The sequence below is a fragment of the Terrapene carolina genome, unplaced genomic scaffold, assembly GCF_002925995.2.
Source record: "Terrapene carolina triunguis isolate 2854851 unplaced genomic scaffold, T_m_triunguis-2.0 Scaffold211, whole genome shotgun sequence".
Classification (NCBI taxonomy): Eukaryota; Metazoa; Chordata; order Testudines; family Emydidae; genus Terrapene; species Terrapene triunguis.
In genome coordinates, this window is record NW_020664562.1 from 8,018,836 (window position 1) to 8,036,951 (window position 18,116).

General features: G+C 40.5%; 1 protein-coding gene across 1 annotated transcript; it reads left to right on the forward strand.

Moving 5' to 3' along the window:
* Window positions 1–596: 596 nt before the first annotated feature.
* On the forward strand, window positions 597–11,256 carry LOC112109632 (regulator of G-protein signaling 18). Its single transcript, XM_026655979.1, has 5 exons — window positions 597–858; window positions 1,549–1,650; window positions 5,083–5,144; window positions 7,426–7,592; window positions 10,303–11,256. Exons 1-5 carry the CDS (start codon window positions 740–742, stop codon window positions 10,561–10,563), a joined length of 711 nt encoding a protein of 236 aa, XP_026511764.1. The 5' UTR covers window positions 597–739; the 3' UTR covers window positions 10,564–11,256.
* The last annotated feature ends 6,860 nt before the right edge of the window (window positions 11,257–18,116 follow it).

Below are 18,116 nucleotides of genomic sequence, written 5' to 3' on the forward strand. Positions count from 1 at the left end.
CAGGTCCTACTTTTCAAAGAAGCTCAGCATCTGTAGCTTCCATTGATTTCAATGGGATTTTGAGAGTCTCAACACTTCTGAAAATTATTTACCCAAAAATAAAAATCTGTATTTTCAGAGATGCTGAGCAGCTCCAGCTTCTATTGATTTCAATGGGAGTTCTCAGCAACTCTGAGAATGAGGCCACTTTCAGTTAGTAACTAAATTGCATTTTTGTGCCTAGTGTTAGGCTCCCAACATGGAAAATATTGGTCTAGGTTTCTTTAAAAATTATTCTAGGAGCTTAAGATAATGTCACCTGTTATTTTGTGCGACACGGTGCTTCTCTGCAGACTTTACTTAAAAATAAAAATGAAAGTATTTAGGGGGAAATGATGCTGTCATCTAGCAAAATATCATGTTCCACAAGCACTAACCATAAACTGCACTGTAGTAATAGCTGTATTTATCCTCATGATCAACAGCCATTTTGCAAATTTGTAATCTCACTTCCCTAAGTGACAGCTGTAAGACAGAACTCTACTTGTGTATGGGCAGCTTTCATTACAGAGGAAGTGGAGAACCCCATCCTTTCCGCTACCTGTTTAGGACACCTATCAACTACCAATTGAGAAGCAACTCAGTCAGATTCTGTGCATGTGTACCCTCCTGAACTGAAACATACAAGGTACAATAGATGGAACTGCTGCAAATAAGCTAAGAAGCATTTTAAGATCATTAGAATCCTTGTCAGAGGAAGATGGAGAATCCACTGTTTTTATTTCCCCATCTAAACATTTCCTCTTTGAAGGAGAAGACCTATTGTAAAGTTACGAAATCCACAAATAAAGAGGAGACAAACAAAGAAATCAAGACCAGGTAAGTTCCAAGGTTTTACTTATACTCACAAGTCTTCTATGTAGAAAAGGGATTATTATTGCATAGTTGATAAGTGTGAATTTAAGGCACAGTTCTTTTTATTTGTGACAGATATTTGTAAAAATTAATTAACTGCAAGACTGGAAATGTACACATAAAATATTCATTTACCAAGGGAATCCTTTTTAAGGGCAAGAATAAGAAGCAAATCAAATAATATATCAAGCAAAACAAATAAGAAAGAGGAGTTACTAAGGTGAAGCTTAGAGAAATGATTTTTGAAAATCTGACTAACTTTGATCCATGAAAGTTTCTTTTTAGCAGCTACAACTGATGGGAGGAAAATCATGTTTTCACCCTTTATTAAGAGTGAACAACAGAAGATGTTGACCCACTCTTACAGGTTCATCAGCATGAAACCTATCTTCAAAATAAATGGGAAAAATAAGCCTGAAAATGAAGACTTTCATTACCCTTTGCAAATGCTTCAATATGTAAATGTATGGAAAAATATAGGGAGGAAATTCATTAATCTGCATGACTAATAAAGAGAAATAGCAGCAACATTATTGTAACTGCGTGTATGAGGAAATGATCAGCTATGCTGAGAGAAAAATTAGTCAAAGGGGAACATTTGAAAAAAAAAACTTTCACAAAGGTTGCTTTAAAGCTGCTTAAACTCTCTTGCAGGTCAAAGGAAAAAAGAAATAGGCTGAGCCTTCTCCTGCAAAAGGCTGAATTCCATGAAAATGTCAATCTTGAGAAATTTGAGAACTTGACAAAAGGTTCAAGGTGAGAATTATAAAATATAAAGAGACTGAAAATTCCTATCAGAAAATGGCCGTCTCTGATTCGGTGCATTTCATCCATGTATCTGTGTACATTCAGGCTTTGCATCGAATAATGCTTTTAAGATCTATGTTATTTTAAAGTTTAGCATAATGCAATGCAAGTTATCTAACCTGGCATACATACAGTATATTTAAAGTTTGCTAACAAAGAGTGTTTTTGCACCCAGTGGGCCAGACTGTCATACTGGTATTCACAGAGAATAGTATTTTAGTCCCCAGTAGTCCCATAGACTTCAAAAGGACTATTTGATGTATAAAGTATTATTCAGAATGAATATGATCATAATCTAATCCCCAGGTTTATTTAACTCTATGACACATCAAGTTTTCCTCAATTGGGGTGAGGGGGAAAAGGGCAGGGATGAAAGAAAATATACTGGGTACTCTTCATATCACCAATAATTTTCATGTAATCTAGTCCCAGTGGAATTTGTCCTTGTGTACCTATTGCTTATGGGCCAGTTTATTTTTAGTGTTTATTTTTTATATGTAGTATCAGATAGTCACACTACTATAATATCCAAGCACCTAACAAATCCAAAGAATAAAATCCAGCATATAATCAAATATTCTCCTTTCCACACAAGAATTGGCGGGGTGGTTCATTTGTTAGCTGGATTTGGGTGGATTTGGGATTCTGTTCCCCATCCCCCCTTCGTCGTTGGTAGGAGAAGGCTAAGCTGAAAAAGTGAGTTTTGCACTTTATTCAGAGATCCAGGGCCATTCTAATTAACTGCAGAAGTGACCCAGATGCCTAGAAAACTTCTACCACTATTTTAAACTTCCCCCCTTGTGCACCTAAAACCATGCCAAGTCTGTATACAACAGGATGAGGAATAGTTTCCAAGCCATCTGTAGCTAGAAGGTCGCATTTTAGCAGCCATGATTATGTGGGTAGCGGATCACATTTGGGTATCTAATGTAAAGAGAACTGAAGCATCAAGTCCTCTTAATGATTTATGGACAGAAAACCTCAAGAGAGGGTGATGTCAAAATAGTGGCTGATAGTCCTCTGAAATGTTTCTCTCTTCCTATAAATAACACTATGTCCTTGCCTAGTTATGGCTCAGCCAACTGCCTCTCATCCATGTGTTGATCTCAGGTAGGGATGACAGAGATGGTATTGTTTCTATTCTATGTGAAGTACAGCTGGTCAAAGTTTTCTAAAATTTCAGAATTTAGATGGGATGTGTGTGTGGGGGGGGGGAGAGAGAGAGAGAGGTCACCCTTTTGACTAATTGTAGTATAAAGCTGAGTGACATCCTTATATTGTTGGCATTTAGTCCACATCTCATTGATTTTAAATAGTACGGGGAGAGAACTTGGTCTTATGGAACTCCACAGCTGAATGGTCTGATGGCCATGAAGATGCCTATTGCTACAAGCCAACTCAACATTTAACCAACCTGCTGCCCTAGAACATGGCAGAGTATAACAGACCTTGGTGTCCATTCTCCTCAGGCCTCTCCTGTGAAAGCACTCATTGCTACTCCAAAGGTTTGACCTAGGTTCACCCAGTGAGTCCTCAGATCTAAATGACTTGTTCCATATCTAAACCAGCAAAAATGTAACCCACCATCTTTTGGCATTACTTGTGTTCTGGAATACATACTTGGTCTAAAGAAGTCTAGTTTATCTTTCACTATTACTAAATCCCTTCAACAGCTATAGCAACTTATATTCCCTCCGCCACAAACTAACATATAGGTCAATTAACTGCAGGTTTTGTATTTCCTACAATTGAAACATTCCTTAAGGGCTCACTTACCTATTTCCTCCATTATATAATCCCCCCACTTCTTTGGCCTTGCATTCAGCTCTTACAAGACTCCTTTCTTCAGTGCTTGCATCTCTTAAGAACTGTTCTGCTCTTTCTATCTAAGAATTACATAATTAGTAATGACTTGCTCTAGGAAGGTGAGTAATATTTAAGACAAATCTTCCTTTCAGTTTTCTGAAGAACAAAGTGGTCATTACCCTAAATTCCTTCCCAATGTGACGGGAATTTCACCTCATCCAGTCTTTCTGAATCCACACAATTTGCCAGGGAAGCCAGACCACATAAACTAGTATTAAAGAGATTTAAGTTAGAAAAGGATCGAGCAATTTTGGAAGCCATCTCAGTTTTTCACAGCATTTGGGACCAGGTCAAAAGAAGTTCAAACTTTATTCTCTATTGGGAAGAAATTGGGTCCAGTTCAGTGTTGTAGTGGTAAAAAAAGAAAGGGGGGTAAACTAACCTAAATTAAATTCCATAGTCCCCAAATGAGAAGTGGGTAAACTCAGTTTATCTAAGTTTACTCTTGATTACACTATTGGTCCCAAGGCACTGGACTGGGAGTCAGGAGACCTGATCTGGTTCTATTTCCAGCTCTACCACTAACCTACTGTGTGACTTCAGGCAAATTACTCTGTCTTTTCATGCCTCAGTTTTCCCATCTGGGGATAATAAGACCTATTTTCATTTGTACATGCTTTTAGCTCTGCAGAGGAAAACTGCTATGTGGTATGTAAGTATATTATTCATAAATTGACTAAATATATTGATGTCCAGACTCAGACTTCGGACCAGGTCAGAGTCCTGGTACAATATCGCCTCAGACCCCACTCCATTTCTTAAAAAAAAAAAAAAAAAAATCACACACAACCTGTTCAGAGTTAATCTATAAAGTGTTACAAAAGTAATTTTACGAACTTTTTTATCAAGAGATGTGAAATAGTTTTTCTTTATTGTCCTAAACAGTGGAAACTTTGAGATCAATGAAGAATACATGCAGCTTGACATATTCGATAAAGAATACATGGAGTTTTATAAAAAGAACCCAGTCTCTCAAAATAACATGACATTTGAAAAATGTTTGTGGTAAACAAACCAGGCTACGTGTGTTATTACCTTATGAGACTAGTGCCTTTACCATGCTGTGGTGACTTTGTTTTCAAACTGTTGAATTTCCTGTATTCTGTTAAAAATAGACAGTGGTAACATAGCCTCAGACAGATTGCAATCAAAACCACATCTCTGCAAGAGTACGTCAGTTTAACTACTAAGCTGTTCTGTTTTCAAAGTAAAAAAGTAGTTGACCTGGTTCACTTATGATCTTTACCCTTGCATGATGTCAATTTTCCTTAAAGATTTGGAGCACGATGCTCTGCTTTAAACATTTTCTCTAACAAGTGTTATTCCAATAGGCAAAACATCAACCAAATGCTTTTGAACTCTCTAGCGGAAAGAGCTTCTTTTGTAAAGTAATCTAATCAGACACCTTGTGCAATAAGACAAAGTGAGAGAAATAGCAGGTAATATATATTACAATAGCTTCATAAATATACAAAACACACACTTCATCAGAAACACTTTTTGTGTCTTGTACAGTGTGACCCCTGAAGAAGCAGTGAGATGGGGTGAATCCTTTGACAAACTGCTTTCCCAGAAAGGTGAGTAGTGTTTTCCTCACCCTATTTCTTGGTGGAAAATAACACAATGTAGGTGCACAATTAAATACACTTGGCAAATATCTACATTCATTGTGATAGATCATTTATAGTAGTATGAGTTTTCACTCTGCTTGTGCTTAGGCAGCACCATGCCGTCAACTACGGAAAATAAAGAATTGATTTGTAACTTTAAGTTTGATATTTCATTCAACAAGAGCAATGTAACCATAAGAGATACAATGAAGGGTTCCTTCAATAAACAGAAAAAAGGTGATAAGATATAATGAAAATATCGTTTGGTAAGGAATAATGAGCTACTTATTAATGAATATTTAATAATAATGAATACTTATAGACTACTTAGATAAAATTATTTCCATTGTGATACTGGAACTGATTATTTAGAAAAATATGCACTGAAATTAACAAAGATCTGTCTTTTTGACTCTGGACTATATTTTTAGAGTTAACCTAGAAGGATCACTATGCTACAATGAGCTGACAATTGATTGAAAGTGGGTTGAAGTCTGCTAGTAACAATATCACCTGCTATTTTGCCTCTCCCCAAAGTAAAACATAAATGTATCCCGTCCTGATGGGAGCACACTTTATAAAGATTACATAATGTTTCTTTCTTTTTGCATGCAGTATTAGACCTAGTTTTGTGCTAAAATGTCTTGTTATGATTATTTGTATACTGTGGATTACTAGCCATGTATGGGGCATGGAGACTATTATACTCAATTTACAATGCAAATACATTCATGTGGCAAAATGGTTCTGAATTTTTATCAGAATTAAAACCTGAGAACATGCAAAGTATCTAAGCTTGGGTGAAAACTCAGAGTGATCAGTTTTACAGCAGTGTATCACTTTGGGTTTCATCCTGCTGTCTGTACTCAGTCCAACAGCCCACTGACATCAATGGAGATTTTGTCTAAGGACTACAGCTGTGTGAAATATTCATTAAGGAAAGATTTTTTCCTAGTGAAATAACTTTTCAGGTTAACATCAGCAAAAGGGGAGTCACTGGTTCTAGTGAGCAGCCAATCCTTATTTTAAGGTCATGGGTAAACCACTCAAGTACTCTGTTAATCTCAGGATAGCAGAAAAAGGTAGTGGATTTCAGAATGCCAGGAAGTCTGGAAATGTCAGACAATTAATGTAGGATCATCATTGGTGGTGACACCTGCAGTGCACACCTTCAAGGAGGTATATCATCTAGGACCATTGTAGCTGGAGTTTGAATGGTTTCAAGCCATTTTAAAGTAAGTGGTCAAAAGTCAAATAGATGCTTGGAGAATTTTGCCACATACATGAATTTTGCTGGATAAGGCACCATGAGGCATATTTAGACTATAATGGAGGTGTAGAAGGCAAAGATTTGTCCACAGATTTGACAGGCCATGCCAGACATGACCAAAGTGTTAATACCAATGTTTACATCAAATGACATCTTTCATTGCAACATTGCTCAAATGTTCATGGAGGGCAAGAACAAAGGCCCAGGGATGGATATAGACAAAATAGACAAAAGTGGTCAGCCACCCATGACACACATAATTGCCTAATGCCTGAAACTCAAGTTACTGATAAAAGGCTTGTTTCTTTTCCTCCTTTTAAAGATAAATTCTGTACATAGCAAAAATGAGTCTTCCAGTATAGTGGTGACCATTACAATTATAGTTATATGCAAAGAAAATTTTAAAGGTTCTATTTACATTACCCTTTAAACTATCTTCTGAATTGGGCTCATTTCTGGGAAACAACCTATTTGTGAATACAATCAAGATTTAAATGGCATTTGAGGCATCCTAAGTCTGATTTGGAAGCAAAACTCAGGCCAAAATGGTCAATAATGGTCACATTTTTGGGTGCCTCTGTTTTTTGAGTGCTCAACTTGTGACCATGTATGGTCTATTTTTTAAAGATTCTGAGCATCCATAGTTGCTACTGAGATCAAGTGGCGCTGTGTGGGTCAGTATCTTTGAAAATTAGGCCCTGTGTGTCCCAAAAGGGACATCCAAAATCAGAGACCATATTTAAAATTTATGCCTAAAGCCTGATATCATTTCCTCTGGATTGACTACAAAACAATTAAATTGCACTTATTTTGTGATGTAAAAGAAAAGTCCATAATGTGAAGTTACAGAATAGTGCAAAATGAGACCAAACATGTGTTGTTACATAATTTAAATAGAGGAACTATGTTCTGGTGTCTAAGAGGGATGGTCTTTTAATGCTTCCGTGAATTAAAGTCATGCAATGCTCCCTTTTATAGCTGGTCTGGATGCCTTTACAAGGTTTCTGAAAACTGAGTTCAGCGAGGAGAACATTGAGTTTTGGACAGCCTGTGAGGATTATAAGAAGAGCAGAGCATCTCATCAACTTCTTCCTAAAGCCAAGACAATTTATGAGACATTCATAAGGAAAGATGCTCCAAAAGAGGTACAGTAAAAACTGAAGATATACAGTGCTTGATACAAGCTGCCTCTGATAGAATCTGCCTTTCATAAATGCATACACAGAAACATCATCCATTCAGCCATGAAGGTCAACATTTGATGAAGTTGCAGCAGTTTATCATGTGTACCTTGCCACCGGAATGCTGCATCTTAAATATCAAATCACTGCTTTGGAAAGAAGTATGGGACCCAACACCCACAGAACTTTCTCCCCTCACCCTGCCCCCATGTTATTCTTTTAACCCTACAAAAAAGACTGTAGGTGTAAATATGTCATGCTAGTCAAAGGAATTTTCAAACTTCTCATTGCTATATATAAACACCTGATTTAACATCATGTTGAGTAAATTTAAGATCTGTTGTCATAATAATGCACACACCCAATAGTAACAGTCATTTGTCAAACAGTGTTTTGTATACATTTAACTCTGCTTCCAGAACAGTAGAATTATTCTCTGTCTGCTAAACCAGCATTACAGATCAAATTATTATATTGCTGAGATTTCAGAGGATTTCTTAAATATGCCAAATGAATAAAAGAAATCAATAAATTAAACATATCCTTCAAGGTAATAATTATAACATTTTACGCAAAGAAAAGACTTGATTGGCATAGGTTTTTGATTTTTTTTTTTTAGTTTTATTTTTTCTGAAGGAATCTCTGAGTGATGAGTTTATAGTATGGTATGTTATAGACAAACACATACAAGATACATTGGGACTGATTCTCATTTACACTGCTTTGGAAGTGTAAAAGGCTTTTAAAGTGGATGCAAATTATATTAAACTGTCGGAGTGTTGTAGAGTGTCCTTCGTGTAAATAAATACAATAATTATTTTTCCCTGCACTAGCAGGAAGATGGATTGACTGGCAGATGATAAACTCCCACTAAAGTCAATGGGGGTTTGGCTGAGTAATGACTAGAAGATCAGACCCCTAATAGTCCTTTTGCATCTCTATTACCTATAATTCTATATAACAGATTAAGAATAGGTGGATTGCCTGTGCTCCTATTTTCTGTGTTCTTTTCTTATTGTTGGCAGAGGAAATGTTAAATGTTGGCAAATCTAAAAAATCATCTGCTGATGTAATGCAGAAAAAAGTATCACTGCTCAGTCCAAGGAAGTGACTTAAAGAATGGTACAAATTAGGCTCATAATTCCCTCTGTGTGACCTTGGGGTTTACCACTACTCCTGCCAAGGCAGAGAGCCTATTTGTTTGGTCTACTCTCAAAGAGTAATGGCCCCGTCCTATGAAATGCTGAGTGGTTTCAGTAACCTTTTACATTCTATCATGCGGCACCTTGCAGGATCAGGCCCTGCGTGAATACGAGGAGTTTGGGATTTTTCACGAGGAGTTTTGAATTTTCTGAAGAGGAATACTATTTTGCCAGTGTGCCATTCTACCAACCGTTTGGGTGGACACCAAGCTATAGCAAGAACTATTGATACAGCATCGCTAAAAGCTCCCTTCATTTTATATATTGTTCATAGGTTATCTTGCTACACTGATGACCTGTAAGGGATGAACAGGGAAGAAGGAACCTAGAGCACAGATGGTGGAAATCACACATTGCCTGATAGTGTCACACTGACCAGTTAACTGATATGCTGTTACTGTGATACCAGCAAAGACGGGATTGTTCTCCGCTATACCATCCCTTAGGTGTTGGGCCCTGTGTATCCTCTTGTCATGCTTCAACCCAGCTGTTGAGATCAGCTGGGATGCTCAAGCTGACGGTCTATAGATTTGTTCATCGGTGTGTTGAGAACTCTCTCATTAAAGAGCTTCAACTTTGGAACTTGTTTGCACCAACAGAAACTAAGTTTACTGTCCAGCAGGGCATGTTAAAAGGGCCTTTTCTGAGAAGATAGGTAGGAAAGGTCTGAACATTTGGGGACTCAGTCGTTTATCATTAATTGATTTTCAGTTTTCACATACAAACTACATGTTGTTATATTTTTGTAAATGCACCAAGAGGAATTTGAAAAATATAAAATAAATACGTTATAAAAGACATTCTTGAAGCTGTATGGAATTTACTAATTTCTAAATTATGTGCTGTATATACCACTATTGTAGATCTAAACATAATCCTTATATTAAACCACCACTCCATGAGAATAGCCAATGATAATATATAATTGTATTTAAGCTGTTACTGAAAAGCTCTGGGATATGCCTTTTTTCCCTTCCAAAGTAGCCAAAAATCCATTAGAAAATAATTTTGCTGCACACTTTAATCATTAGAATATTCTATCCTTCCTGTTACTAAGATGCTCTACAGAAATGGAAGCTTAAAACAGTATCTGGTCAATTCAGATGATATAAAGCTTTGAGCCAGCAAGACTGAGTGTCCTTGATTCCTGTTGGCTTCAGTGGGAATTCAGATACCTCAGTACTTTGCAGGACTGGGCACAAAATCTCCCTGTGCCAGTGTCAGCAGCAAATGTACAGTGGATACCATTAGAAAGTCAGCTCTAATGAAAAGGTTTTCCCTGTTCTTAGTAGAGATCTGTGGTGATTCTTTGGTAGCAGTTAACAAATGCTGACTCAGTGGATTTCACAATACTTATATCCAATTTAAAGTATGTTTAGTAGAAAGTGGTTTTCCCAAGTTAAGTATTATTGTTATAAATGACCATGTATAAAATGAATTAATGTACTGCATGCTTTTTTGGCCTTTTCCAGGTTAACCTTGACTTTCACACGAAAGAAGTCACCGCTCAGAACATTACTCACCCTACACTTGACAGCTTTGATGCAGCACAGGCCAAAGTCTACAGGCTGATGGAACAAGACAGTTACCCCCGCTTCCTGAGATCTGACATGTATTTAGACCTGATTAAAGGAAGGCAGCACTCTGGCCATCCTGCTCTTAGAAGGCGATCACGCTCTTTTACCTTCAATGAATTCCAGGATGTGCAATCAGACTTTACCATTTGGTTATAAAGAAATTTAACCTCCTTGGATTCTAACTAAAATGTAACAAATTATAATACACAGCATCCTAAACACAAACCTTCAGCTGGTGCAAATGGGCGTAGATCCATTGGCTTAAATGGTGTTACATCTATTTACCCCACTGAAGGACCTGGCTCAGAAAGCTGTAGTCAGTGATTAATTTAACTTATTATAAAGAGATATGCAGCATATTGGCAAGATGTGTTAGATGTAATGTATTCAGACAAGATATTATGCCTTTTAAACTCAACTAGGAGAACGTATGAATTCTTTCCACAAAATCATATTTGACAGTGAGAACTTTAAACTTTATCTAAAAATACTGTTTTAAAAAAAATGTACAAAATTCATCCTTCCTCCTGGGTCCATCATATTTAGAAAACACAATGTTGTCACCATCAAAGTCTTTACACTTATCATTTGCACATAATTAATGTTACTGCAATAGTTCCTACACTAACCACAGGTTTTTATACCACAAGCACACAGAAACATTAATTAAGCAAAAGGTAAAAATGTCATTATTTTTAACTTCAGCCACTATATAACTTTTACTACTGCTTATTTTAAGAGGTACATAGGAAAATGCCTATTTAATTAATTTTATAGTACTACATTTTATGGTATTTTCTTATTACATTTCTCTGTTCTCTCTATTTAAATTAAGCTGTATAGTTTAGCCTTTGCACTCAAATATTTGTATTATATTATTTGCAGCTAAATGAATAGTAATAAAGGGACAAGACTAAGCAATTTAGTATGTCTTTGTGTCATTAAATACCAGTTGAATGAACTTTTAATTTGCCATTCATTTGTAAATTTTGTATCATCCCAGCTTGTCTGCTAAACTTTGAGGGACAAATTCTGGCAATCTTTGGGATAACACCCAAGTGGGGATATGCTATAACTGTAAGGTCAGTGACATACAGGCCTCCATTCAACAAAGCACTTAAGCTCATATTAAGCACTTTAATGGGTCTTACGCACATATTTTTAAGGATGTGCTTAAGTGTTTTGTTGAATCGGGGACAGACGCAGGACTCATTTATACAGAATGTGGGTGAGTGTTACTGATCATGGACTTATAGCACTTTTATCCCAAACACTTGCTCCCTGACCATTCTGTTCCACTTGGTGTTTTCCCCTTTACTGGAGAAGTTCTCTGGGAGACAGCACTTCTCAGAATTAGACCCAGAACATCTTTCACTGGGTCTCCCTTGCTGTATCGAGCTGCTGGTTCTGCCACTGTAATTCCTGTTATGTGCAAAATTTTCCCACTCATTCAAAATCTTTATTTAACCAAGTAAACTCCCTTTGGGGAAAAGTCTTCATTTATAATAGGGACCTGGGCAAGGTGTCTCAGTACTGCTTTGCATGACTTGCTGCAGTGGTAACTGGCAGCCTAGGACGAGTAGTAGGCAACCTTCTTCTCCGATTCTGCAAACATGCACACACACATAAATAATATAGAGACATAAGTAGTGCCATGGAAATGGAGGGAAAAGAGAATGAACCAAATGTGATGGATGTTAGCCATGTTGCTTAATTCACTAATGGAAGGCACTCAAGTCCTATGATGATGAGGGGTATAAGAACCTATATAGAACAGAATAGAACCACTTGCTTCCAAGTTGTAATGGGCCTACTCACATCTCTAAAGTTACTCATCTGTGTAAGTGCTTGTAGGTTCAGAGCCTTGGCTAGCATAAGACGAGGGCACATTACAAAAATAAAATAAATGGCCAATGGACAGATTCCTAATGAAAAATTATACTGATCTACTATAGTAAGGAGCTTCTTTGAGGAGACAAGAAAAGTTTTTGCAAAGCTAGTATGTCAGGGAATGACAGTGAAACCACTTTAATCAGTTGTCATTGAGAAATAAGACCAGATGTTCACAGAGCCCTTGGGCTAGTAAGTGGTAAAGATCTAATTTTCAAAGGTATTTCAATGGGAGTTAGGTGCTCAAACCGCTTAGGCACTTTTGAAAATCCCACTAGGCACCTAGCTGCATCTTTAGGTGCTTAACACCTTTGTAAATCTGCCCCTAAGTTCCTATGCCTTTTATTTTGAAGGGGGTAATCTTAAGAATAACAGTCAAGTCTTGTCTGAGTTTGAGTAGGAGATCTTGATGGGGATGCAGTTCCACTTGTTAAATTAGGTCATTTGTTTAATATACTCTCTACAGGGAAATGAGAGGAGGAAGGGAGAGTTTGCTTTTTAAAATCTTTATTATTCAAGTCATCCTCACAGCCCCATCATTGGCATGTGTCAAGCCTTTTTTGACTGGAGAATTCTGGTGAAGATATCTTGAAGCACAGGGCAATTCTTAAAATATTAAACATTGTTTTAGTTTAATAATTCAGTGACTACAGGATTTAATAAATGTGTGTGACTGGAATAATCAATAACCTTTCGTGGAATTTAAGCTCCCCCCTGCTGCCCCCAGCTTCCATCTTTTTAGTAACCAATCTGTAGTGAGGCAGGGTGGCCTCCCAAGGACCCGGAGTGGTAGGGCCCCCGCACTGAGCCACTACACAATCAAAGAGAAAAGGAGCAATTCTTGATGATAGTTCTTTATGTTAATTACCAACGTAGGGTGTATACAAGCTCTACAGCCAAGAATCTCACATTATCCACTCAGTAACTTTGTACCAAAATGAAAAATGATCCATTTAAAAGCTGGCAGGATGTAGCTTAATGACAGGCTTTCTATGCATAAAATGCTAATTATTGGACTTGGTAGTTATGGGTCAAAGTAACAAAGTTCAACACACACCCTGCCCCGCACCCAGATCCAAAATTTCCCAAGGTTTGCAGATGTTCAACACTCAGGTTTTAATTGAGGCCTGTCTCTAAGGCCCCATCTACACTGGCAAGTTTCTGCGCTGTAAATCCCGAGGTGTACACTCTGCCAAGCCCACTTAATGCACAGAAACTGCACAGTTGTAGTGCTCTAAAAAAAAACACCCCGATGAGAGGCCTAGAGCTTTCTGCGCTGGGGCTACACTGCTGCGGTGCCAGTGTAGACACCATGGCGATTACAGCACTGCAACTGGCCTCCGGGAGGTGTTCCACAATTCCTGTTCTTACCTCTCTGGTCATCAGTTTGAACTGTACTGCCCTGCCCTCAGGTGACCAACCGTCAACCCCACTCCATACATTCCTTTGCAAATTTGTAAGTCCCCTTTCTGTATGCTCGGTGATGCATGCAGTGGTCTCAGCGCATCTTTCCAGGTAGCCATGCCTGCTCCACGCACCAGGCGATCCCCCACTTGGAGCAATGCCGAGCTGCTGGACCTCATCGGCATTTGGGGAGAGGAGGCAGTGCAGTCCCAGCTGCGCTCCAGCCAAGTAGGATACCTAGAGACAGATTTCATGATGCATGATAGAAAGGGGCCATGACTGGGACACATTGCAGTGTAGGGTAAAAGTGAAGGAGCTGCAGAACATCTACCACAAGGCCTGGGAGTCAAACCGCTGCTCCGGTACTGCACCCACGAGCTGCCAGTTCTAAAAAGAGCTGGACGTGATACTCGGTGGTGACCCCACCTCCACTACGAAGGCCTCTGTGGATACTTTGTTGGCTCACGTGCCAGTCAAGAGTGGACTGAGCCAGGAGGAGGAAATCTTGGATGAAGAGAGGGAGGGGGACCCAGATGCAGAGAATGACTCGAAGACCAGAAATGCATACAGCAAGGAGCTCTTTTCTACCCCCAAAGGAGCCTAGTCAGTCACAGCAGTCAGATCTTGGCAAAGCGCAAACAGGAGAGGTGGCCCCTGGTAAGTGGATCTGATTTTGTGAATTGCTGAAGCTATTTTTTGGGGGCAGGAGGGTTGCAAAAAGCAGGCTTGTCTCCCACCGCATGTCTATTCTGAGCAGCAGAACAGGCTGTTGACTCCCTCACTTCACCAGAATCTCCCTCAGCGATCCCTCTCTCGTGGAGATACTGGACAATCCACTGCTGCAGGTTCCTCGGCAGAGCTGCTTTGTTTCTTGCCCCATTAATGGTAACTTTCCCACGCCACTGTGGCATCACAGTGGGAGAGGGAGCAGGGACCATTGCTGCACACAGGTGAGCCACCTAGGGGCCAGGGTGGAAGCCGCAGGCTTAGAGAAGACCCTCCCTTGATTCCCTGCTCACCCTCAGTAGTGAGATATCTTCCATAATGATCACATCCTGTGGAAAGTGTGGGGACAGGAATGATTATCAAGCCTCCCTAAAGTGCTTGCTCTCCCCAAGAGCCATGTGCCCAGGGTATAGCCCAGGGTGAATCACTCCGGGAAAAGTGATTCACCCTGCCCCGCGGCTACTCACCATTTTGGGGGTCTTGTGGCTGATGTGTGCCACATCAGCATTTGGGGAGAGGAGGCCCTGGGGTCAGCCAGTTAGTGACAGGTGTATGAGTACTGGCTGTGTTTTAAAGCACTGATTCAGTGTTGTCTGTGTTGCAAACAATACTGCTGGTGTAAAATGTTGCATTTAAACTTCACAGAAATGACATTGGGAGGCCAGCCTCCCTTATCAGCGGCAGAACGGCTGCGCAGAATTAGAAAGCAGCCACAAAGAACTAAGGAGGACTTTCTCCGTGAGGTTATGATGCACTCCACCACTGAGAAACAGGAATTGAAGGAGTGGCAGGACAGCGAAAAGAAGGACCGAAAGGAGAATGCGGCATGCCAGAATGAAGCCATGGAATAGGTCTTAAACATTATAGAGTGCCAAACGGACACGTTCCAGGCAATTCTAGCTCTTCAAACCGAGCAGCTCCGCGCCAGCCCTCCCATGCAGCCGCTGTCACAAAACTCTTTCCCATGCGCGCCCGCCCCCCCCCACACACACACACTGTTATCAACCTCCTGGCTCCACTCTCTACCCGCAGCATTCCACTCCTCCCTCCTCACAGTCCAGCACTGTGGACTCCCACTATCCACTGCACTCAACACCCATCCCTCTGCAGTTTGGCCCTGCTGAAGTACAGCACCCGCTGCATTGTACTGCAAAGGAGAAGGTTGGGTATGATCCCTGGACATACAGAAATCTGTAGCCGACCGGGACCCCTGCGCCTCTGGAGATCTTCTCTTACCCCTCCCTGATGATGTATTTTTGTCATTTGACTCTCTCCTCTGGTTGTTGTCTTTCAATAAAAGAATTGTATTGGTTTGGAAGCAATCTTGATTCTATTAATTGAAAGCAAACAAATCCCTGCAAAGCAACATGGAATTATGTAAACCCCATTATTGCATCATGTGCACCAGTCACCTCCTACCATTACAATCATTGCAATCATGAGCATAGCAACAAATATTAGTGTCTTTCAGCTTCAAATTGCTGCCTCAAGGCATCCCTGATCCTTATGGCCCCACGCTGTGCCTCTCTAATAGCCTTGGTCTCTGGCTGTTCAAACTCAGCCTTCAGGTGCTGAGCCTCTGCGGTCCATCCCTGAGTGAAGCTTTCACCCTTCCCTTCACAAACATTATGGAGCGTACAGCATGCAGCTATAAGCATAGAACTATTGTCATCGGCCACGTCCAGCTTTCCATACAGGCATTGCCAGCGGGCTTTTAAACAGCCAAATGCACACTCGGTCATTCTGCACATGCTCAGCCTGTTGTTGAACCACCCCTTGCTGCTGTCAAGTTGCCCCGTGTATGACTTCATAAACCACAGAATTAAGGGGTAGGTGGGGTCTCCCAGGATCACAATGGGCATTTTGACTTCCCTTACAGTGATCTTCTGGTCCGGGAAGAAATTCCCTGCTTGCAGCTTCCTGAACAGGCCAGTGTTCCGAAAGATGTGTGCGTCATGCACCTTTCCGGACCAGCCTGCATTAATGTCCGTGAAACGCCCATGGTGATCCACAAGCGCCTTGCAATTAATGTACTCGGTGGCTAGGTGGTCTGGTGCCAGAATTGGAATATGCATGCCATCTATCTCCCCTTCGCAGTTAAGGAAGCCCAATTTGTGCAAGGCCATCCACAATGTCATGGACGGTGCCCAGAGTCATGGTCTTTCGGAGCAGGATGTGGTTAATGGCCCTACACACTTCCATCAACACGACTCCAATGGTCAACTTTCCCACTCTGAACTGTTTAGTGATTGATCGGTAGCACTCTGGAGTAGCCAGCTTCCACAGTGCAATCACCACATGCTTCTCCAGCTCTCATTCTTGTATCCTTGCACCGCAGGGGTGGGGCAAGCTCATCATACAGTCCCATGAATGTGGCTTTCCTCATGCGAAAGTTCTGCAGCCACTGCTGGTCATCCCAGTAGTGCATCACGATGTGATCCCACCACTCAGTGCTTGTTTACCGAGCCCAATAACGGCGTTCCACTGTGGTCATCACCTCCATGAATGCCACAAGCAATCTCATGTTGTAGCTACTACACATGGTGACATCACTGTCGCACTCCTCTTGTCTTTGTAGTTTAAGGAATAACTCTACTGCCACTCATGATGTGTTGGTCTGAGCGAGCAGCATTCTGGTCAGCAGTTCGGGATCCATTCCTGTATCCTGAAAGAGGCAGGGCACGCAGTACACAAACCGTTGAAAGATGGCGCCAAATGTGGACAGAAGCACAGGGATTGCTGGGATGCGAAGCAATTCATGATGGGGCACTGGTACTGGACCCAGGATGCCCCGCGACCTCCTCCGCCTTCCCACAAGTCTTAACAGCAAAAGAGAAAGAGGTGCTCTCTGGGATAGCGGCCCAGAATGCACCAAATAGCGCTGCAAGTTCCACAAGTGTGAACACGATATTGTGCAGGCAGCTGTCAGTGTGAACACACAACAGCGGTTTTCCTTCTGCGCTCTCTGAGCGGCGCTGTAACTGCCAGCGCTGTAACTTTGCCAGTATAGATGTGTCCTAATCCCTTAAAAGCCAAACAGGATGATATTACAACACCTTTATAGTTATAAAAACTCATTTAGCTGGAGAAGCCACAGTTATTTCAAACTGAGGTTTTTCAACCTGAAAGAAGAGGAAAAATTGCTATTGTAAGTGAAGCATGTAGATCCTACACTGATTAGGTACAATGCTGAGCCACAATGCCTCAGAGAGACACAACTCCCTTTAAGCACCCTGGTAAACTGTGTAAGCTGCATAATCCTGGCTGTAAAGGGTATGGACTAATGCTTGCCTGGTTTAATTAATTACCACCATCATCACCCAGCCCCATGCCAGAGCTGTGGCCAGAACTCGGTACACTGTGTCAGTGGTGAATGATGTATTGTCATTTAACCGTGTAAGTACTAAGATTCTGGCCATTTGGCTCAGGGGTTTCAGGAATACAGTGACTGTGGTGGTGATGTTGAGATTGTACTACAAAATTTCATATAGCTATCAAGTGCATGCCTTGAACTTACCAGTCTCCAATTTCCTATCCACATTCCCACCAACTAGCAGTTGCATTATGTGGGTATATTTACAGTGCTAGTTGGAAAGGCTGTGGCTAGGTCCCTGTCTGACTGTCAGGAGTCTGGGGAGTAAAGCAATGCCTATGGTGCTTTTTGTTGGTAAGCATATCCCAGGGACAAT